This window comes from Polyodon spathula, chromosome 11 (assembly GCF_017654505.1).
Source record: "Polyodon spathula isolate WHYD16114869_AA chromosome 11, ASM1765450v1, whole genome shotgun sequence".
Taxonomy (NCBI): domain Eukaryota; kingdom Metazoa; phylum Chordata; class Actinopteri; order Acipenseriformes; family Polyodontidae; genus Polyodon; species Polyodon spathula.
This window is the reverse complement of record NC_054544.1, coordinates 21,270,752-21,295,501: the sequence shown is the minus strand read 5'-3', so window position 1 is coordinate 21,295,501 and position 24,750 is coordinate 21,270,752. Positions and strand designations below refer to the sequence as shown.

At 38.5% G+C, this 24,750-nt stretch overlaps 1 protein-coding gene across 1 annotated transcript; it reads left to right on the top strand.

Moving 5' to 3' along the window:
* Positions 1-1,400: 1,400 nt before the first annotated feature.
* On the top strand, positions 1,401-14,028 carry LOC121323238 (angio-associated migratory cell protein-like). Its single transcript, XM_041264172.1, has 11 exons — positions 1,401-1,752; positions 2,350-2,487; positions 3,256-3,375; positions 4,674-4,813; positions 5,816-5,960; positions 6,220-6,303; positions 8,726-8,841; positions 9,799-9,896; positions 10,371-10,461; positions 12,156-12,310; positions 13,236-14,028. Exons 1-11 carry the CDS (start codon positions 1,662-1,664, stop codon positions 13,309-13,311), a joined length of 1,254 nt encoding a protein of 417 aa, XP_041120106.1. The 5' UTR covers positions 1,401-1,661; the 3' UTR covers positions 13,312-14,028.
* The last annotated feature ends 10,722 nt before the right edge of the window (positions 14,029-24,750 follow it).

The following is a 24,750-nucleotide window of genomic DNA, read 5'->3' as shown; positions in this document are numbered from 1 at the left end:
ACTGGAAGCATCATAATAAGACTACATCCACACATATACAGAGGCAGTGGACTAGCAAGTGCAAGGAATACAGAGGGAAAGGAACACAATTTAAAAGGAATTACAGTACAGTACACAAGACATAATTACATAGATTCACGGATCCCTACAATATTTTTGTTTGTTTGGTGAATCTCCACAAAACTTTGATGTATGTGTATGTAAAGACCATCTTGTCACGGATTTGTGGCATAGAACAATTTAGTGAACAAAACGTTATCATAAAAAAGTAAAATAATACATTTTAAAAAAGCCATAGCTTACAAACCTTTTTTGTGTCATTTTTAAAAGCCAGCAAAAGTGTACATTTTTCATTTAAATGCTGGATATATAGACTGTATGTATGCTCAGGTTTATTTTTGCTTATTAATAAACCTATTTTTATGCAACTTGCATAATCGGAAATAAAATATCTCGGTGCTGCTAAATGGACCACCTGCAAGCCACCCAGGCATTGTCCTTCTTATGGATGTCTTTGTAATCGTTCAATTTGCAATCATATAATAATGGTTACTGCTTCACCTCATAAAATAACTTTTCTGTTTTGAGGCGTGACGTGTTTTGAGGTGTGTGTTTGACGTGCATCAAGGGTGTTAACCTTGCTTCTGATCGGTCAGTTTCATTCCAGTCGAGACAAAAAATAAACAAGTTATATTATTCGGTCGCCTCCAGTCACAGTGTGGATGCAGCTTAAGTTATCTAGGAGGTTATGTGCAAGTAATACTTGTCTGCTATATACTGTATATGGTTCATTTTAAGCGTACGTTGTTATTGCCTTTTAGTTATCGATAATAATAATAATAATAATAATAATAATAATAATAATAATAATAATAATAATAATAATAATAATAATAATAATAATCGTATTTGCACGTTAGCATATTAGAGGTGTATCAACCTTTACTAGAGGTTTTTGTAGTGTTTTGTAGTTTTATCCCCCCCTGGAAATTTCCTTAATCATTCTAAGCTCTTACAAAGTCGCTGTAAACATCCTGCTTAATGCAATGCGCGTTAAATTATTGGTATGTTCTTATGATGCGTGCTGTATGAAATATCAGCATAGCCCCTTCTTGTCACAAGTTGCACTTTATTTGTTACAAACCAAAAATACACTTCAAGAAGATTATTCGTTTTCCGGGTTACTTTGAAATGGTCCTTTAAATGTTGGACTACATTTCCCTTGGGCGTCCTTTTCGTTAACTCCGCTACCCATAACACCAGAGCGTAACATTTCTTCTGCTCAACCAAACAGTGTGACGGTTTCTGCTGGGAATCCCACCTGTGCGTACTGATTGGATTGTGTTATTCTAAGTGGTATTTGGTTGGGAGAACGGCCTGTCACTCTACACAGCCAGGCACATTGTTTGACAGTGTGCCGCTGCGAATAGCACATGAGGTTCTGCATGGGAAGAGTCGGAGTTTTTGATTTTGTTAAACTAGGGTAAAACCAACATTTATTTACTGTCGAGAAGGAAATCGAGACTGATAAAAAGTGTAGCGAAATTCATAAATCATAGTTCACTCATACCGGTAGCTACCTCACTCCTCTTTATTTCAGGGTAATTGAGGGGTAAGATTTGGAAGCAGTTTCTAAATTAGTCGTTAAATCGGTTAATGAAATGGAAAATTCCGAAGTAAATTCGGTGGATTTGCATGGAGATGAAGAGATTATTGAAGTTATTGAGCTGAATGAAACAGAACCGACCCCAGGTAAACATTAAGTTGACATCTGGCAGCACGCATATTAATACAGGATTCACAAAATTATTTTTTTTGTTTCTTTTTTTAAAGTTATATTTTTAGTTTATATTACTGCAATTCAAAGCTCATATGTACTTCTAAAAAGTTTGGCAACAGGTTAAGTACAATAAATAGACTTGCCATTGTATTTGTATTTTAAGGACAATTCAGTACATAGGGCCTATACAATTTAACGTCCAGTTACGCAGTTCTTGATTACTGCGTTGTTATGATTCGATTGACATTTTTCTCATTAATTCATTGGTCACTGCTAACCTTCACAGTAATCAATTTAAGAAACTTGGATTTTTTTTTTTTTATCTTTTGAAAATAAGAATCTAACTAGGGACCAGGCTTATTCAAAATGTTTAAGGCAGCCTACACCCACACACATGCATTCTCAGATGTCTTCAGTATGTATGTAGACTTCCCCTGAAGATCAACAAGGACATGGGGACCAGCCAAAGAAGTACTACTCCATACCTTCGTTACTCCTTTCAAGGGGCATTGTGAGTAGAAAGATACTGTCTAGTGTTGAAGGCGATTTCAGTTTCTTGTTTCTCTCAGATGACCTTGCTGAGGGTGTTGAAGATGTGGATTTCACTGAAGGAGAAGATGAAGGCTGGGAAACAGAGGATGAAGGAGGAGAGGAGATGGAAGAAGCTGACAAAGATGACAGTGATCTAACCTTCTCCAGACATACAGGTAACCAGCTGGCTGCCATCCATTCACTTTCTCTGAAGTATACTGTCAGAAAGCTTGGTTTTATTTCACACTTGGGTGTTATTGGACCTCCTGACAGGACATGCATGAAACTCTGTAGAATTAAACATTTATGTTCATTTCTTTTTCTAAAACTAAGCCTCAGTGAGGCCTTTTGTTTTGGACTGGGGCTTGATTGAAAATTCTGAAACTCATTTGTACTTGCATTGTACTTTACACTTTTGTCAACCTGGCTTTAACTCTAAGCTACTAGAAAAAACCACATTGGCAACATATTATCATTTTCTATAAAGTGCAAATTGTTAATTATAAAATTACAATTTCCAGACAGTACAACTTTCAAACCAGCTATGGGTCAGTGTCCATAGTGACTGTCATCTTTTACTGCTGGTGGTATTAAATATGATTCAATTAATTCCATCAGCCAGTCCTAGAGTTGTGTTATAAAACATCAAAATAACTTCACTGGAGATTCCATAGAGAGCATTGTAAGGGCTCTGGTGTTCCCTATGGGTTAGGGAGGCAGAATCAGCAGGGACTGTTCCTCCTTGGCGCTGCAGTGGACCCTACTGGCCATGCGAACATTCTAAAATGGGGAGAAAAACATGGTAAATACTTAAATACTGAGCACCATGTCCTGAAATGGAGTTTAGATAGGCAGAACACTGATTCTTGTTATTATATTTTTAATTAGTTTTGTGTCAATGAAAAGGCCTTGACTGCTAATCACATCTACTTATTTGGTTCCAGGTTCTGTGTTCTGTGTGAATCTAGACCCCAGTACTAACAGTCTGGCAGTCACGGGGGGTGAGGATGACAGATCCTTTGTCTGGAGGGTGAGTGATGGAGAGGTGCTGTTTGAGTGTACAGGTAAGTCCAGTGAGAGTGGAAGAAAGCGAGTGTCACTGAGCATAGAGTTGTGAATGAGACTGACAGATAGAATGTATTGGGAGAGAAGTTTAAGAATGACATGTGTGGGGGTCCTTGAGTGGCTCATCTGGTAGAAGTGCAGCCACATGGTGCGCAGGATGAGTCATACAGCGCAGGTTCGCGTCCTGGCTGTGCGAAGTAGGCCGGTCTTCGCTGGGGACTCCAAAGGGAGCGTCACATTGGCTCAGGCGCTGCCGTGGGTTAGGGAGGTAAAACCGGCAGGGGCTGTTTCTCCTCATCGCACTACAGCAAACCCTGCTGGCCAGGCACCCAGAGCTCAGAGTGGACACTTGCAGGGCTGGCCTTTGTCCTCCAGAGGTTGGTAGCTCGCTGACATCCACTGTCGAGTTGCTGGGTGAAAAAGAAAGCTGGCTTGGTCGTGGGATCGGAGGACGATCACTGAATCTTTGGGTCTCCCGAGCCATGTGTGGCCAGGAAAGAAACGGAGATCCTCGCAACCCCCTCAGGCGAGCCAGGACAAGTCATACGGTGAGGAGAAAAATCAATTGGGCATTCCAAATTGGGAGCTAGTCGGGGGTGGGGGATTTTACCTGGTCACACAAAATAAAAAAGGAAAGAATTGCATGTTTGGTACAGTGGAAAAGTGTAGATTTAGATTTCTGATTTAGCGTAGTCATTTTGAAAACACAAATATCCAAATCCCTGCAGGGTGCATATCCATGGTGACGGGGATATTTTGTCACACTTTAAAGTTTTGCAGAGACACTTATCTAATTTTAAGGAAGCTTTCCTAGGAAAACTGTATAGTAACTATTGTGAGATATTGAGAGAACCAAGATCTGGTAATGCATGAAGATGACTGCCACTCTCTCTTTTCTTACATATGTGTGTCACACTTTACGTATGGTGGGTTATGGTGAGCTAGTTTTTCCGAGATACTTCTGGCTGAAATTTGACATTTACAGCCCTGAGGAACAATGTATGTTACTAACATTCTTGCTGGTTGTATTATAGGATGTTTATAAAAAGTGAATATTTGTGTAACACTGGAAATTCTTCTATTTAAGTTTAAATAACCAAAAATGCATAGTTATTAGTGAATTTATGTCTAAACAAACAAATACATTCTTTTTGATCATGAAGAAAAAAGCTAACTTGTTGTCAAGAAATGTAGTAAGATTTAGTACTTCTTTTGTAACCTATGGCACATCAGTTGTGGTGTTGTTATCCTGCAATGCTGGCCATCCAAAAATTAACAGCACTCTTTTGGCTAAAAGGACACAAGGACTCTGTCACCTCTGCCTCCTTCAGCCATGACTCTGCACTGGTTGCCACGGGAGACATGAGTGGCCTCATCAAGGTGTGGAAGGTGGAAACTAAGCAGGAGGTGTGGTCCTTTGAGGTCGGAGATCTAGAGGTGAGGGACTTGGTCTAGAAGAACTTTTTTTTTTTTTTAAATCAAGTACCAAAGTGAAAGTTAATGTAAGTTGATTTGACAAATAAAATGGTAATCACACATACAGGAACTTGGATTTTACTCCTCTTTTGAAGTGCAGCATCACTTAAAAGTAAATCAGCCAAATTTAGTAAATCATACCTTCTACTGCTGTGGTTGTTTCGGATTTTTGGATAAGAAAGAACCACGCTTTTGATTTATAGTTTGTTGTGCTGTGTTTTAATTTGGACTTTTTGTACAGCTTGATGTACTAGTCCTCAGTGCGTTACCATCGCTGGTAACGTCACATGACCACCTTTATTTTACTTTCGTTTTCGTTTGTGTAAATAAATCGTGCGTGCCTGTGCTGGCGTTTCAGCATCAATACCACGTCTGTCTCTTTGTGTGCTTGAACAGCGGCTACCCACGCATGTGACACGAGTAAGACCCTGTCACATATATAGGATTTCGACTGTACTGTACCTTTTGTAATATAAGACAAGGAAGGATCTTAAAGGAGTGCAAAACCAGGGTTTTAAAATGAAAGGTACTAGAAATGTTATTAGTGGTGCCCTTTTTTTTATTTTTGTACTTGTATGTTACACTTCTGTTTGGAATAAGTAGATATTGTTCTGTGTTTTAGTTTAAACTTCCTCCAGTGGACCATCTGCGATCAGCTGTAACCTAGAGGAAATAGACCAGGATGTAGCATGTTTATTATAAATATTAAACACAGAATACTGATGACTTTAAAGACAAAAAAAAAATACTAAACAAAATAATTATGACAAACGTTTTGACAAAGTCTTTAGTGTCTTCAAAATCATGTTTATCTATAAAATTGTAGTTGAAATATATGGATATCCCTGAATTAACATTAGAAAAACAAGTGAAGAACAAACAGATTTCAGCACAAAGAAACGGGGGACGTTTTCCCAACCCAGCCCAAACTAATGACTCTGCATGGTTGTGTGTCTGTTTCAGTGGATGGAGTGGCACCCCTGTGCTCATGTCCTGCTGGCTGGCACAGCTGATGGGAACGTGTGGATGTGGAAGATCCCCAGCGGGGAGTGCAAAACCTTTCAGGGGCCTGGCTGCCAGGCCACCACTGGAAAGATCCTGCCCGACGGTAAGCAAGCATTAGAAGGAACATGGGGAATTGCAGGTTACCATTGAAATACATTGCATTGAGGAATCTGTATTTGTGTTTTCAGATGTGAAAAATAATCCAATATAAATGTATAGTGTCTTGTTTGAAATTAAAGATGAGATTTTTAATGTAACGTTTAATTCCTGTATTCTCAAAGATTCCATTCAGATATGTTAAAACATGTAGGTTGAGCTTTATCTCAGCAATTAATAGTTTTTAACTATGTTGCGGATTATAGGAAAGAGAGCTGTTGTTGGCTATGAAGATGGAATCGTCAGACTTTGGGATCTCAAACAGGGAAATACTTCTCATGTTCTCAAAGGTGAGAAGAAATGTGGTCAAGTAAACATGGTGTATGTACTCAGGGTTCTCACTAATTAATTTTTCGCAGCAAAAGCGTCGCACTAGTGGGGAGGGGGGGGGGGGGGGGGGGGGGGGGGGGGGGGCGGGGCGGCGAGGAAAGAAACGGAGATCCTCGCAACCCCCTGCAGGCGAGCCAGGACAAGTCATGCACATGCTTATGCTTTGTGGAAGTAGTTGTCAGCATAATATTCTATATCTATGGTTGTCAGCAGGTAGGTGCAGAGTCTGCGTCATAGGTTGACATACTCCCTAGCAACGCATGGACGCCATAAAGGTTTTTACCTCTCAAAACATTAAAATGGCCTACGATTATGTGGCTATAATTAGTGCTGTTTTTATTCTTCTTTCAAAAATAGCATAAATATTAGGTTTTCTAAACATTTTTTTTTTAAATTCACGACTGTTTATTTTTTCAGTTGTAGCCTACTGCATTGGAGTAGTTTCTGCATGTGAGTTGTATTGTATTATTTGTAGTTAAAATAATAAAGGCTACTTATTGAGTACTAAAAAAAAAAGCTATACTAATAACGTGGATCATCTCACATTTTAAATATTCTAATAATCTTTACTGTGATCATGTGATTGGAGTTTTGCTTTTGTTGTCGTTCCGATATATATATATATATATATATATATATATATATATATATATATATATATATATATATATATATAATACCAACAACGTGGTAACTTTCTACATCGAACTTGAAATAGTGTGTACTTTACACACAACGTTCTTGCAAGAATAAGTGGAAAACCTGTTTGTCTCTGTTGTTCCATAGTTAAGGAATATACAACATAAAAATGTTTTCAACTTATTGCAAGTAAAACTGGACATGTACTGTGTCCCACATTTTATATTTTTTTTTATATATAAAAATCTATCTCTGGGAAACGGAAGTCATACAAAAAGATTATTGTAAAATTGTTGAAATTTTTTTCTAAAGACCTTGAAATAAAAACATGTTGAATTTCTCAAAACTGTTTGGAATACACATTATTGTTCTTCGTCTGAACGATTTATTTCAGCTTGTTATGCTACTTTCCTGCTAGCCGCTCGCCACAAACGAAACGTTTTCCCTTGTGGCTCAACTATTTTTCCCCGAAGTTCGCACGGTGGAGAAGGCTTTCAAAAATGTACTTGTGTAAGACTGCCAGCACATTCAACGTGTGCTGGTAGATGAGTCAATACAGACTGTTCAGTTTGATTTCATCTTGTAAATGAAAGCTCTTTAGCTTGATTACGTAACATATGTATGCCACAAACGGGAGAACAGAGGCACTAATAGAAACATTCAGCGGACGGCATTGCTTGTAAAAAACCAAAAAAACAAAAACCACATGGCATCCAAACGGAAATGTTATAAAACAAATTGTACAGACCAGTTACCAGAATCATGTTCCAAAAGATGCAGCCCAAGGATTACCAGCCACCCATGCACATAACTAAAATATGACCTGTGATGCTAGTCACAGGGAGGTGAAGCAGTCATGGTTTCAAACATACTCTGGTTACAAAAGAACATTTTCACAGATGGCAAGCCAGAAACATGCAGCTTTTTTTTTCGTTTTTCTGTTGTTTCCTATCTCTTTAAAACGTGTCGAAATATATTTTGGAAATAGTAACAAAGTGGATTCGAATGAGGAATAATTTAATAAAATAATAAACACATTATTTTAAAAAGGATTCGTCTCACTGTGGTTTATTGAGTTTTAATGTCAGAATCGGTGCAATATTACTGTAGGTAATCGCGGAAGAACACGGTAAAAAACAAAAACAAAAAAAAAACAGTCCTAATATTATTAATCACATTAATTAGTACCAACTTTGTGCAACTAGAGCTGTGGTTGGTCAGGGAGGCGTTAATATTAACATTCACTAATGTTTACTTTCAAAATTTTGCTTTACCGTTCCGTAGTGGAAAGAAAACCGTGTCACAGTCAAAATAATGTAAAGGATTATGCAGTACATGAATATCTTGGCAAACCTGTTGAGAATTTAGGAAATCTGTAACGTTTTTTTCACATGGGATTAAGTTTGGCATTTATTAAATGGGAATCAAAGTTATACTGCAAATTAAATATAATATTTATGTGGATTGTAAATGGTAGGGTCTGGCATTATATGGCAAATCTCTACATGTTTTCAGATAATTCACATCTTTTTGCCTTGCTGAAACTTGTTTACAGTATTGTTAAGAGTGCCGAAGAAGTATTGCTTGGAGGAATTAAACATAAGCACCACCTAGAAATAACACTGGGTAGGGCACAACTGTATTTGAGCATGTCTCTCCCAGGAGATTGAATCTATTGTAGTGTGCTGTGAACTGTGTGCTTGCCGGGTAGTAACAGATTAATCTTCGTTTTTCAACCTTTAGGACCAGATGGACACCAGGGCCCCGTCACCTGTGTGGCATGCAGTAAAGATGGAGGTCTTATACTGACAGGCTCCGTCGACTGTAGAGCCAAGCTCATCAGCACTGCCACCGGAAAGGTGAGTCCTGGAGGGAGCATAAGGGGTACTGACAGGTATGCGGAACGATAGGGTCACTACTGGATTATAAGTTATATTTAAATGATCGAGGGTCTGATCTAGATTTATAGACAAGGGTAGAAAGTACATGGAATTGACTGGGAGAGCCACAGGTAGGCAATAGGAAACACAACCTGCAGAACAAGGGTTATTATTACTGGCTGTGTAATACTACAGGGAAGCTGTTGATGACGTACAGTATGTCCTGTTTCCTGCAGTATGGAGATACATGTAGGAATGGTGGCTTTTGTCCAGCAGGTGGTGGTATGTGACAACACAGTAGGTATTCAGAAGGGTTCCGCAACACTAACTGCAGAGGTCCTCACAAAATATAATGAAATATTGAATAAAAATATTGAATACAAAAATTGGATTTAGAAGTGCAAACGTTTTGCAAATAGTATGGCAATTCTGTGTAGTACTCACAGTACTCGGCTTTGAGTTTTTCGTTTAAAATCATGACTAGGAATCAGAAATGTTGATTAACAAATGTTGCTTGTAGAATTGTACTTAAAACTTAGTAAAATGGCCTTACTGTAACTTTGTTATTTGGGGAAAGGTGTTTTTTTTTTTTTTAAAAAACAGTCATGCTTTGGCTGTAATTAGTGTTCTGTTCAAGTTAGCATGGTTAGGTCTGAATGTATGCAGGTGTCTCCTGATGTCAAGGATTGGATAAGTGATTTATTTGCTAGCTTAAATCCATAACAATCATAAGCTATACAAAAAATGCCCCTAAAATGAAGCCAAAAACACAGTTCAGCTAACCAGCTTTTGACCAAAATGGCAATCTGAATTGCTGAGAAATTCTGTGCATTGTCGGTGCCTTTCCAAAGTGATCGTCTTAAAAAAGAACAGTGTTTTTTATTCTTCTATGTTTTTTTTTTCCTAACTGAAGGTTGATCTCGTTTTTATGTGTAGGTAGTGGGAGTGTTCTCAACAGAGGGGCGCAAACCCAAAGTTTTAATGGAAGAGGAATCTGAGACCAACTCTGTTGAGTCGGTGGGATTCTGTAATGTGTAAGTAAGGTACCACTGTTTTTCCACCTAGCTGTACAGCACAAGGAGATTTTAAATGATGTACTTACTTGCTGTCAGTGTACTGGGTATTTAAGGTGAAAAGAAAATCTGTCAGGACAACTCCTGTTAAATGAGTGAAAATAACAAAATCACAATGATAAACTAGGAGACTGCAAGAATTAAATACGATTGGGATCAGCGATGAGCAATTAAAGTGATTTGTTTTGAAATAAAGATATGAAAATAAAAACAAGTGACATTGTTTTGTATTTAACTGCTTTTTCAGTGTTTAAGTAGGAAACAGAACCAGATCAAAATACGTCGTGTGATCAAAAATAAAACCTGAAAACTTCAAGCCCTAAGTATAACACACTGCCCAAAAACAAACAAAAAAAAAAAACACTAAACACCTCATCATCTCCTGCAGTATGTTGCTTTAGCATAGTCAGTATTTAACTTGCATACTTGTTACAGGTTGCCATTGGTTGCTGTTGCTTACCTTGATGGGACTCTAGCCATTTACGATCTTTCTACGCAGAGCTTGCGACACAAGTGTCCGCACGAGGTAATGAACATCGCTTTGTACACAACCAAATGTGGGAGGAAAGTTGAAGTGTTAACTATCTTATTTTCCAAACACATTTCTGAAGAGGGGTGGGAGTGCAGAGAATGATGCATTATAACTGAGGAATCGCATTCTTTCTCAACAGCCTGTCTCGCACTGTGAGAGAGAGGTTTTGTGGTTATGTTAATTATAGGCTACTTTTAAACTGTAGTATATACAGATTAAAAAAAAAAAAAATTAATCTTTACTTTTGTTGACTCCGACAAGGAAAAAAAGCTTAGATATGAACTTGTTATTTTCTTAGGAAGGTTTCCATGTTTATAAATATGTGCACTAACTGCAGTAAACTGAACTATAGACTAATACCCCTGATTTTGTAAGCAATGCAAAATGAAAGGCAATTGAATAACATATTTAATCCATTTAATGGCTGATCTCTCCATATTGTAGTTTTAATATTTAGTGAATGGCTAAATATTTAAGTAAAACTGATGCATAAACATGTTTAAACTTGACACCCCTAATTCCGAGCTGACTTAACTTTTCCAGTATTAAATAACTTCACAGAAAGATTGAGCGTCCAAGACTGGTTTAGTACTTCTATGGTATAGATTACTTCAGATCACTGAGGGGAACTTCAACATAACACAAACCAAGGCTACACAAGCATTGCCTTTTCTGCAGTTTACCTTATTTGAAATGATTAAAATACATGTTTTTTTTGTAAGTTCCTCTAAAACCTATGTATAAAGGTAAGAGTTTTTGCTAAGAGGTCATATAATGTTTGCTTGCATTGCATAGTTTAAAGAACATTGTAGTGTTAAAGAGGCTACTTCTCTAAAATGATTTTACAACAGCATCCACCCAGGCATTATTTTGAGGTGTCAGTAGCTATCCCGTTTGATTATGGTGGCAGATACTGTATGCATCAAATGGGTCTCTGCACGTCAGTTATGCATAGGGCACTGTGTAAACAGCTAGTGTGAAAATAACCATATAAATACAACTTTGGTGTCGGTCTGTGTGCAGATGGCTGTCCTGGTTGCCATGAAACCTTTTCCTATTCACAGGGATGGAGGCAGTCTGTTACCTTTTGTTGTGGGTCAGACATGATTGATTAATTGCATCCTCATTTGTGTTTCCATTGACCGTTCCTCATAAGCAACAGATAACAAAATATTAAAAAGAGAACAAAGAGTATAGGATGTTTCACACACATGCTTATTTTTCAATAAACAAATAACTTGCTGTTACGATAATATTTGAATAAAACCTAAAGGCCCCTTTCACAAAGCTTTAATGTCTGATTTTATGGTTTAAAAATGTTTTGTTTGAAAAAAGCTTTTATAGTCTCATGACGTTAATGAAACTAGCAAACGTCCATACGTGAATGTTTTCTGTTTAATTAAATAAATCGGGAGTTAAAAGGCTGTACGTTTTCACAATGTGTTTTTTTTTTCTCCATATGTCCACAGTATTTATTTAAAAAAATGAATCAAAACAAAAAAATTAATAGAGGAACATACTTGACTTTAAGGGAGAGTGAAATGTTCAATTAAAATCCACACCCATAAGTAAAAAAAGGAATTGGTTATTTGCTTGGAATTGGTTATTTGCTTGGTGTGGAAGGTGGTAATGCCTAATTCCATCTAGTTTAGCTGTTCCTCCCCCATCTCTCTCTTGTCATTGTCCAGGCTGGCATCGTTCACTTGCAGTGGGAGGACAGCTCACCCCTGCTCTACACCTGCAGCTTGGACGGAGTTGTCCGTATCTGGGATGCTCGCTCAGGGCAGATGGTAACACAGTACCGTGGGCACACGGCTGAAATACTCGACTTCACACTCAACAGGTGAGAGAACCCACTCAGACATGCCGGTGGAATCGCAGTTCGTGACTTTCAACTAAAAGGTTTACTCTTCTGAAACCTTAAAGAACAAAACAAATGTAATTGTATAAAATAAAAAAATGTGTTTTTGATGATGAGACCATTGACCTCAGACCTAATATGAATCTCATATTGATGTCACAAAATCAATATTAGTTCTTGGGTTCTTGGGTTTATAGATTATTGACTTAATGTTTCGTACACGGCACTATTATATGATTCTCTGTTAATTCCAATACTGGTCTTGTCCAGTGCAAATGAACCCTTCACTGCCACATTATTTTAACCTCAAGCCGTATCAGTACACTTTGACATAGTGTCTTTTCAGTAGCTATGCATCTATAGTCTATGGTTGTCTGAAAGTTCCATTAGAGCTGTTGTCTAGTAAAAATTAACCATTTCACTGTCACATGGTTTTAACCTCTGGCCATATACAAACATTTTCACATTTATTTCACTTCATTTTTACAAACCACTCCAACATGCCAGTCCACTTACAGTATGCTCCCAGGGATGCTTTACTTTTGTTCTCAAAAAAAGACAATCCTAGGAATTATTAACCCTTTTGCTTTCCATTTGACATTGTATTTTAAAAGCAGGCTGCTGAAAATATGTTTGTTAAAGAAATGCAGCTACTAAACCAAAAGCGATCAGGCTTTAATTACAAACCTGGCTGTTGCATTAAGTTGACAAAGGCACCAAATGTGTTTGTCTGATCAGAGAAAATTGAGGTAATATAGATAACTGAGCATAAGCATTTTAACATTTTAACATTTTGTGGATGTAGGCCTAGTTCATAACGTCCTACTTTTTGGGACTGACACCAGAATTGTTTTAATTTTGGGCTAGGAATGAACTTGTTAGTAACATACCTTGTTTTTCATTACAGAGAAGCTTCCGTGGCAGTCACTGCATCTGGAGATCATAAAGCCAAAGTCTTCTGCCTTCAGAGACCGGACCGGTAAACACAAGGATGCCCAGAGCTACCGAAAAGAACATGGTGGGATGCAGTTATTTATATATTGGGATATCCTTCTTTTCACACTCGCCAAAAATAATTCGGGACTACAGCCGTATCCTTAGGACGTTTTGTCAACATAATTCTCTTATAGGCAGGAGAGTAATTGTTTTGGGATGATTTCTTCTTCAGGGCCATCTTTTGAAATGCTTTTGAATTATTGGTAGATTGGCATTGACAAGAGTAAAAGAGACCTGCATGTTTCAGGATTAATCTGGGTATTAATACACAATGTAGTGACCATTACCTACTAAACAATGTGTGGTAACAGTCATTTATCCAGATTCTTGCATCCCGTTTGCTTCAGAAGGCCTCTGCCTTTGGATAGAGACTCCAGTGCTTGTTCAAAGTTGCTAAGTGATTTTAATTTGGGGTCTTGCATTGAGTTAATTTCTGAAGTATGCAAACTTTAAGAGTAAACCTGTTTGAACATGTATCCCATAACATATAGGAATATTTGTAACCAATGTGAAATCATGTTAATAAGCTCTCTAATAGAGTTATTAGAGAATTATCTAGAAGTAGTGATTAAGACCTCTTGTTTGCACAATTTTATAATACTGCAGTTGGAATGCCAAACAAAGCTTTCTGTGATGTATTGTTATTAAAGTACTGAGTATGTTTGCCATTAAAAAAAAAAAAAAACAATCCTCTTTATCAGCTATTACTTGTCTTGTGTGTGTGTGTTTTCTTTTTTTTTTTTTTCTTACTTTTTCATTATGGATTACTTTGTTCCAGTAAGATTCTAGAGAAACTAAACCTACTAGTCACAGAATAAACTGTGTTATCAGGATATGTAAACAAAGTGATATGCTTTAGAAAAACCGAGATTGTCTTATTTAATTTTCCTGGTTGCTAATGGATAGCAGACATGCTGGTGGGCAGTCCATATTGTGCACAGACAATTCCTGTTTCTTGTCAATAGTCCTTCTGCTTCAGTTGATTCTTATGCTGTTTGCAGTTAGACGGGACAAAACTAAATAACGATTGTTAAGTAAGTTGAAGTGCTAGTTTGCTGATGTAACTACATCTGCTGGTTGAAGTAATTCATTTTCTGAAGTGTTTAAAGCTATGGCAGAGTTAGGTGAATTTTGATGGTGTGTTAACTGGATCAGCTGAAGAGCTGCAGGACAGTATAAATTGGCAAACAGTGTCTTAGAACGCCAGCTGTTCTAAGCGCCAGTCAGTCTAAGGGCCACACGTCCAAGGGCAGTCTGAGCGAGGACCTTTTCCAAATCTCTCCCAATGCCTACTAGAGACCTCATTCCTACTCTTACACGTAATGTCTGGATCTGATAAAAGCGGGCTCACTCTCCTCTCCTAAAACACTGGTAAGTACCTGCTCCAGATACTGCTACTAACTCCTCCCCCTGCACTGCCTGCTACAACTTTGAAAATCTCCTTTTTCAATTGTTGTTCTTTGACTAACAAATCTCTGCTTCTTATCGAACTTATAATTGATGCCAATCTTGATCTTCTCTGTCTAGCTGAAACCTGGCAGCCTGTAAACGACATGCACTCACTACATCTAGCCACCCCAAATGTTTATTCCCTCTTTGACAAGCCTCGCCTCACTGGCCGAGGCAGGGGCACTGCTGTTATTGCTAATTCTGTGCTTGCCTCCTTTCTATGCCAGCCTTTTCTTCATTTGAGCATCTCACCATCAAGCTCCCTTCTTCCATGTCCCTCACCCTTGCTGTTATCTACCGCCCACCAAAGAATAACTCAGCTTTTATTGCTGAGCTTTCGGAATTCCTCTCCCTTATCTGCACTTCTACTGACAAAATCCTAGTCCTAGGAGACTTCAACGTTCATGTTGACTTGTCTTCTTCCCCCCTATTGACCGACTTCATCATGCTCCTAGACTGTCTTGGTGTCAACGTTCCCACACACCTGAGGACACACCGTGGATCTGCTCACCACCAGGGGTCTTGACCTCTCCAATCTCTCCATCTCAGAAATTTCTTTGACCATTTCTTAATCACTGCTAATATTAATCTTCCAGCTCCTTCCTCCGCTAACTGATACAGTTATTTCCATCCGTCCCAAGAATCTGTGGAATCATCTGAAACTCAGAATGTGTCTCTTTATCCCTTCTAACCAGTACCGTCTTTGGTTGACTATGCTGTGACCCTCTACAATGCCCCACTTACAACCAGAATGGTCAAGAAAGATCGCAACTGCCCATGGTACACCCTTGAACTTCAATTGCTTAAGTCTGTTTGCCGCAAGCTTGAGCGCAAGTGGTGGTAGTCTGAACTAAAGGTTCACAGAGAAATCTGGACTGACCATCTCGATGGCTACAGGCGTGCACTTGCTGATGCCAGGCTGAAGCACGTCTCTGAAATCATAACTGTGGGACATGGTAAACCCAGTGTTCTCTTTAAAACCATTGACCAGATCCTACATCCAGCCACCGATAAATCCATCTCCCATTCATCCTCCTCTTACCAATCATGATTTCTTTCTTTCACAACAAAACTGACAACATCCATTCTACGCTCTCCTGCCACAAACCCAGTTTACTACTAGACCACCTTGACACTCCCTCGGTTGCCCCTCCTGCTCTCTCCTTTCTCCATTACAGATGTCTCCAGCCTACTGTAGAAATCAACAACTGCCAGGTGCCCTTTGGACTGGCTGACTAATCTTGTCTATATCTGCTTCTGGTCTTGCTCCTTCCATTATGCACACCCTCAACCTGTCCCTGGATTCAGGCTCATTTTTTGCTGCTCTCAAGCTTGCCCGAGTTCCGCCGGTATTCAAAAACTCCCTCGATCCGGCTGTCTTATTTAATTACTGTACCATCTCCAATCTCCCCTTTTTCTCCAAAACTCTCGAAAGGGCTGTAGCCAGCTGATGAAACATCTAACGGATAGCAATCTGCTTGAATCTCTGCAGTCTGGCTTCCAGCTGCATCAAAGTACTGCATCTGCTCTGCTCCGGATTGTAAATGATCTCCTACTTAATGCTGAAGCTGCTGCTCCCTCTGTACTAGTCCTCCTTGACCTAACAGCTTATTTTGAACCATAGATCATAGCATTCTTCTTGACTGCCTTCAGAAGTATGCTGGGATCTCTGGAACCTGTCTTTCCTGTATGTCCTTTTATCTCTACGCATGCAGTCTGTTTACTATGCTGAATGTAGGGGTGTCGCAAACTTAGTCACTTGTGGTATCCCTCTAGGGTCTGTCCTTGGGCCTCTTCAACATATACATGTGGGTCACCTCATCTCTCTCTACATTGCCTCATGTTTCACTCCTATGCTGATGACACCCAGCTCTACTTAAAACTTGACCCTAGATGTCCCTATGCCATGGAACGGCTCTTGGCTTGCATTCAAGACATTGGGGCCTGGATGTCTGCCAGTTTTCTTCAGCTCAACACTAGCAAATCGGAACTCCTAGTAGGATCTAAAACTCAACTTAAGAATCTCAATATAGCTGCCCTGCTCTCCTCCGTGGTCAAATCTTCCAGGACATGCCATCAACCGACTGCAGCTAGTTCAGAATTACGCAGCCAGGATCCTTATGAGATGTAAAAATACATGATCACATCACCGCCCAGCTGCACTGGCTACCTGTAAAGTTCAAGGTTACTTTCAAAATTTTCCTGCTCACCTACAGTGCTCTTCATCAGACAGGTCCTGAGTACCTCTTCAACCTGCTGACCCCCTATGTCCCTTCCCACAAGCTAAGGTCATCTGACTCTGGCCTGCTTGTTATCCCCCAAAACAAAAGCTTGCCTAGCTTCATAGCTCTGAATCGTTGGAACTCTCTCCCAGTCTTGGTGCGTGATGCCCCCATTGTCGCTCACTTTAAGTCAACTCTCAAGACCTACTTGTTCTCTCTTGCTTCACATGCTTTTTAAGCCTGATATCTGTTATTAGCTGCTGTGATTTTGCTGCTTCTAACTTTTTTTTAGCTTTTTTAACTTCTTTAGCTTTTTTTTTTAAACTGTATTTTATACTTGTGATTCTATACAACAAATGCATCCACAATGTTGTAGAATTTTCACATCCTAGCCTTATATTTAATGTATTATGCATTGTTTTTCAATGCTGATGGGGTGGGTGGCTTGGACTAGATTAACCCAGCGCCACAAGACTACATTCGTTGTGCCTGCTGCTGGAACAAGCCATATTTATACAGTTACAATCCCTGACTTCAAATCAACTTCCTAGATTGAACAGTTCCTGTTATGTGTGCTGTGGAATAAGGCACTAAATGTAGATTCAGAAGCTCTGTCCAGTTCAGGAGAGAATTGCTTGCCAAGAATATTTTTGGTTCCACGTATGACTCTAAACCTACTTTTTAGCAACAACCAACCTGAAAACGTAAAAGAGAAGAAAGATTTCCAATGCTGGGCTTCGGTATGCTGAAACCTCTTGAACTGGAGATTGAAAAAGAACAATCAAAACCAAAGCATGTATTTACTAAAGCCTCCGTGATGTCCTCTGGCATCATTATGCCTCCATTACATTTTTTAATATTATTATTATTGTATTATTGCTATGTGTGTCATGCCAATAAATAGTAATTGGTCAACAAAGTTCACTTTATCTGTACTTTGGTTTACTTTACTGATATATTGCAGAGCCCATTGAAATCCATCAAAGTGGATTGCATTACTTGACTATTTGGCCAACACTGGTTTTGCAATTATTGAAAGCGTCAGAATGTGATTATACAGTAATCCGTCACGTATCCGACTGTGGTGGGACCAGAGTAAGGGCAGATATGTAAAAAGGCGGATCAATTAATCATGTTTTAAATACCATTATACACAGCTGTAACAATTACTATATTCCCACAATTCTTGTTTTGAGATTCAGCTTTTATTAGGGTGCTACCGTAATTCCCTTGTTTAGAAAGATACAGGGTATTAATGCTTGTGAAGGAGTAGCCGTCTGCCGTGTGGGTGTGTGCACTCGCTGCTGAGTGACAGGAAGGAGATCGAGACGGAGCTTGAAGCTGATACGCCCCGCAGGCGAACAGGATTTATTTACATATCTGTTCTTGATTTGGGGATTTCATTAAAGAAAACAGAAATGTGACCTGAGAATGCTCTAAACAAATTGTGAATTCATGTTTATAATATTTTATTATTGTTATTGGACCAGGAAATAAAAAGATAAACTGCAGCTACTGTATTTGGAATCTTGGACAGGTTACAGATTTTCACTGTTTTACTCTGTTTATTGATACTGAAAAAGTAGTACTGCTTGTATATAATGTGAATAAAACACATTTCCATTACAAGTGAAGGTCTGAAATTTTGAGAGGTGATCCCGGTTTTCAGAGAACAGTAGCCACAGTACTGCAAACCCTCAAAGTTATGACAAGACCTTTTAATAATCAAGTTAGACCCCATCTAGAATTCTGTGCAGTTTTGTTCAGCTCACTACAAAAATACATCATTGCACTTGAGAAGGTACAGAGGATGGAAACTAGACTGATCCCAGGATTCAATGACATGAGTTATGAGGGCAGGTTAAAATAGTTAAATCAACCTAGAAGAAAGCATGGAAATAATGGACTTAGTTGAAGTTTATAGAATCCTAAATGGTATAAAGAAAGTTATTAAATAGCGGGTGGCAATGGTGTTCTAAGAATGGACGAGAGTTGATGGTCCAAGCAACCTCTTCTTATGCCCTGGTTTGCCTGGGTTTTCTCCTTAAAGACGCATTCACTTGAATGCAGTCTTGCAAGAATGGACAGTTGTTCAAATTGGTTTGATAACATATAGGCTTCCCTTTTTTCAACTTGAAAACACTTTATATGTATATAAATAATAAACAAGCATTGTGTCTGCAGGTTTCTATAAACAATTGTGTTGGTGAACTTGACCTCTGACCTAATGGTTTTTACTGTAAATGAGACATTTGACTACAGTCGATACATATATTGCTGGAAAAAGCCATTACGATGAGGAGTACAGACCACCTGGTAACTTGTAAATGTTGAGCAGCTGCTCTACGTATTCCTTTTGGATAGTATTCCAGATCTGAGCTAAACACTTGCTAGAGTGTCATCCACAGGTAGGAGATGTTTGCATTTCTAAATGACATGAAAAAGGGGACTAGAGGCTCGCTGCCTGTCTCTGCTTTACATAGGGCATTGAAATGTTGTTTCATCTCGGCCAGAATTCAGTCAGCCCTCCATGAACAATATTTGAAAGAGGACCTTGTAAAGTTAAAGGGACTGCAAATCTCTCCCATCAGACCACCAAGCATGAACCGCTAAGCAACACATAAACCATTGAACTAACAATAGGTAATGCAGGAACTTTAGTGGAGAAGACTTCAGTTGAATTATGTTTGTATCAGAATACACATTCCAAATATTTAAAACCAACATAAAATATATGCTTGTCATGTTCTGAGTGAGATTTTCAATATAAAAGGAATGATCCTGTCATATAAACATGTAATTCACTCCTCTGTGAACACATTCCCGCAGTATTTTGATAAAAAGGGCTTGCAGGCAAACATGGAACTAAAAATGAATAAATATGCTGCAGCATATATATCAATATTGTTTGCTCAACATTTATTAAAAGAAATTACCTTGAGTCGATAGGGAAGGCGAAGTCCAGTAATGTATATGTCCTGGTGGTTCTATCTCTCCCATATTAATGCTGGCAAAATCCAGAATACTACTTGCACACTAACATAGCCATTGTAAAAGCAAGGGTAATAAAAAGGGGATTTTTATTGTAGTAAGTCAAGAGGAATTAAAGCGGTAATAGCTAACAAAATAATTCCATAAATCTCACCTATATAGACATCAGCTATATAATTCTCAAATGTGCCTACATTTGTTACAGCTAACATGTATTGACATGATATCTGGTATAGGGTTTTAATTGACCAGAGACTGGACCAGGCCCTGAACATGACTCCTCATCAGAGACCCTCCCCAGTGATCTTACTCTTCCTGGTCTTGAAGATGTCCAGTCTAGCAAGAGCCAGGAGCAGATTCACCAGGTGGTCTCTCGCCTTGCTGGAGCCATGAACAGGCTGCCCAAAGATGAGGAGTGTGGGAGAAAAATGCAGCCAGAACTGCAGCAGGATGTTCTTCAACAGCAGTAAGAACGGCTGCAGCCTGGCGCATAGAAAATAAATGTGAAAGGGCATGCGGCGACCTAGTCGGTAAAGTAACGCAGGATCTCTCCTGACACAAACGTTCTGTGCAGCACCATCCATCCCAAATCCCCAGCTCCTTTTGGGACCGTCGGGGAGTACAAGGCCTCCCTCTGGGAATGACACCCTCCGGGGATCGGAGGGGCTCCCGCCAAGCGATGTCTCGGCGGGAAGCAAGGGCGAGGAAGTGGAGGGTGTGGAGCACCATCACGTACAGGGTTCTCCTGCACGAGGAGAACTGCGAGATCCTGCTCAGGTTGTTCTCGAGGGGAGGCCGAGGGGGGTCCTGCGCCTAAACTAGTGGCAGTTACTGGCGCTGTGTTTTGAATGTAGTTTATTCATATTGTGGCATTACAGTGCTGGCAGGGTGCAGCCTGCTTGTTTCTCTCCCGGTCGACTATAATTATTAAACGCGAACTCCAACACTGCAGGTACTTTTAGTGTACTTTCCATGTTGTTGTTTTGGTTTTTTCCTTTCTGTGACAAAACTGAAAAATCACAATTTTCCTCAGGATTTTCTGTGATCAGTGATCAAGAAATCTGTCTTTGCTTCCCACCTACACATTCTGATTCCCGGGCTCCCTGCTGCTTATGATCACAGAACAGTGCTATATAGGCTAGAAAGGTGTTTCTATTTCCTTTTCAATCTTAACAACCATGGCAGGAACCTGGTTATGTGGAAAGTGACAAGATGACTGTGTGTTTTAGGGAGGGACTGCATGTATTGAAAATTAAATAGGTTTGTTATTGATTCGAGTCAGATGGAGACTTTTGTGTTACTCTAGTCTAGTCACTTCTTTTGAGCAGGGAGTGGATTCGAGTCTTTGCTTGCAATGACTCGAGTCATTTGATGGCAATGACTCAGTCAAGTAGAGTCACAAAAAATTGCGACTTGATTCGGAGTCGAGTCGAGTCCTTACAACTCTGCATCAGGATCATAGTCACTAGTAACAAAGCATGAGTCAATAAGGAATTAGCTGGTTGGTTAGACAGGAAAGAAGGGGTGGGGATAATTTCACCTTCCAGGTAAAATGAACAAGGAAGTACTACACTACAAGGACACTACCTGTAACAAGGCTTGGAAACAGATGTTAGGCCAGCATACGGGTTAAAAAACAAATACATGTTTTCTATGTCATGATTCTTTCAGCACTGCACATTCAACGGGAGTGTACGGCAGCTGAGATTTAGGGAAGTTTTGGTCAGCTATAATCATTTTGGAATACACGTCTTCCAAAAAGTCGATGTTGGACTTTATCATATTTCACTACTGAAAATTCACCACAGTTATACCAGGAATTTAATCCTCCCACTACTTCATGTAAAGGCATTGAAGGATTACTTCCTAGCAACCCCATCTCTTACATTCCTGCAGCCCATGAGGAAATGGGATTCTGCTGTTGTGTAAATGTTCTTTACCATATCCATTGACATTTCACGCAATTATACTACTACAGCAGACATTAATGAAAAGCCCAACCTCTGCCATCAAAGGAATAAATGTTGATAGGATTCTATGGGGTTGATTCATTTGATCAGCCTATACCCTGCCAGAAAAAAACACAGATGGAATATAGTGCAGGAGAATCAATCTCTAATTGTGGTTATCTTCACATTATCCCTAAAAAAAATCAGAATGCCCATGCAACCCATATTATAATATTTTCATTTTAATATGCCATTTCTTTTTATATATGGTTTCCACCCTTTTCATTTCAACAGGACCCCAATGGAAATAAGTTGACTTAGTTGATTTTTTGGGTCATCCTGGGTATTAGGTCGACATATTATCTATCTATGTTTATGATTTTTGTGTATATTTTTGGACTTTATAAGAATTGTCTCACTGCTGATCTGTTTTATTGAGGTTTGAACATTTTTTATATTTTATTCAATACAGTATTCTGCTTTCTGTTTATGAACAATGTATGAGGACTTCTACCAAATAAAAACAAACAAACATGGTTGTCAGGTTCATCTTGTTTGAGTGAAACTGTTTAAAGTACAGCGTTAAGCTCACGTAATAAAGATGTGATTTGTAAATGCCTCGTGTCTGGTTGTTTAATAATATATTTTACTGCTCTTGCCTAAATTGTTTTTCAAATTTCCATTGGTGGAGTGGCATATCATTAGTAGTGAATAATATTTCAACTACATTTATCACACGACTTACTAATTAAAGAAAAAAGAAAATAATTAATTCAACCCAGCTATTGCAGATCACCATGGCTGAAAACCGACGGTTATTATGGAGCTCTGTTCCAGATACCTTCCTCATATGCTCCAAGGCTGCCTGGATTGGGAGCAGTGGATGTTTTCACGTGAAATGCTGGTTTTCATGTGGAAATGGGTATGGATTTCCCGTGTTTTACGTCATGCTCACGAGTTAATGAGATTTACCCTATCCCTCTCCGTGGCCGTTATTTTTGTTATTTTTTCAACTACTATAAGAATGTGTAAGATATTGAGTTGAAGTTAATAGGGGGTGAATGGCAACAATGATAAAGAGTAAGTAGCTCCAAATAATATTTTCTTTTTTTAACAGCACGCATTACTATATATATATATATATATATATATATATATATATATATATATATATATATATATATATATGTATATAATAAAATGTTAATATTAATAGGACTGACTCTTTGAGTATATATCAATTATATCATATTAATAGTGATATATATATATATATATATATATATATATATATATATATATATATATATATATATAATACTGTATTTAAAATGTTTTGATGTTGTCTGTATCAAAGTGCATTTACCCGTGTTCACAAACTGCTATTCAGTTCTGCCTACCATAGACATTTGTAACATGTGGTAGACCAGCCAAAGCAAGAGTCAGCACCATCAATGTTCCTATTGATTTGATGGCAAGGCACTTGTTGGGCTGGCTCTTGATAATGTAAAGACACTTTAGCTGATCTAGTCTATGTTATATGTCAATCTATTAGACTTGAACAACAGCTTCTGAATGCACCAATTAGATAATTGCAATAAGAATCACTCAGATTAATTGAAAATCTCTTTAACAAGGCATGATGGGAATGTATTTTAAAGTTCCTTACTCTGTACTCATGTCATCTGTACACTGAAGAGACTTGTGAAAGATGTTAAAAGAGAACAAAATTATAGCTACCAACTGAAGCCATGAGTCTCTGTCTAACATTCTTTTTAACTAAAACACAAAACATTTGAAAATTTGATTGTAACAAGTTAAAGGGATAATTGTACCATCTACATTTGCCTAACATTTAATTTCTTACCTCTAGAGCACAGTGTACTGCTAATATGCTTTCTAGTCTTTTTATATTTAATCATTTAATCATTTAATTTAGTATGTCCAGTGTCCCCTCAATACTTCAATTTTCCAAAACTGCTCAAGAGAACTGAAGGTCAGTAGGCTCTGATCTCCGGGTGCCTGGCCTGTAGGGTCCGCTCTCGCATGGTACGGAGAAACAGTCCCTGATGATTTTGCTTCCCTAACCTGCCAGATCACATCTGACTTTGATACAAACCTGTGATACCCTGAATGCAATGTTTAAGCAATTGACATTTTTCTCAAGATGGTGCACTGATGTCTTCATTTAAATAGTTTTTATGAAATTAGTTTTGAACTAGTCGACTATTTGGTGATACCCCTGATTCGTTTTCTGAAAAGCACATATAATAGTTCTAAGAAGTGAGAACTTTATCTTTCTTTGCCTACTGCACTTCAAAAATACCACAAGAACTTGGCTGAATCCTCTTAGGTCATCAAAATGTACATGATTCCATATTCATTTCTGATGCCTCTCTAATTTATACAGCATTAAACTCTAACTGGAAAATTCATTCATGAACAATATCTGTAGATCACTGTCTCAATAGTCATATAGTATACTTCCCCCACTGGGAGTGTCTTATATACATCATGGAAGAAATAACCTTCTAATGGACTGGACACAGACACTTAACCTGCAATGGAATAAGGAGACCAACCATTGTGGTTACAGTATTACTGTATGTATGTGTGTTTAGATAAGGTTTTGGGTACAACCTATATATATGTGTGTACGGATAGATCCTATTTGTTAAGGTACTGTGATTTATTTTTTTACGTCAATATCTGAATGTCTGTTTTGCATCCTGAGATATAACTGAGGTGACAAATATAAACTTCTACTGCTGTTGCAAGTCAGTTTCAAGGGGAAAAGGAAGTAAATTCACTTCCT

Coding starts and splice junctions, on each gene's coding strand:
- LOC121323238 (XM_041264172.1), top strand. CDS start 1,662: ATGGAAAATTCCGAAGTAAATTCGGTGGATTTGCATGGAGATGAAGAG. Junction 6,304..8,725: donor TACTTCTCATGTTCTCAAAG/GTGAGAAGAAAT, acceptor TTCAACCTTTAG/GACCAGATGGACACCAGGGC. Junction 12,311..13,235: donor CTCGACTTCACACTCAACAG/GTGAGAGAACCC, acceptor TTTTCATTACAG/AGAAGCTTCCGTGGCAGTCA.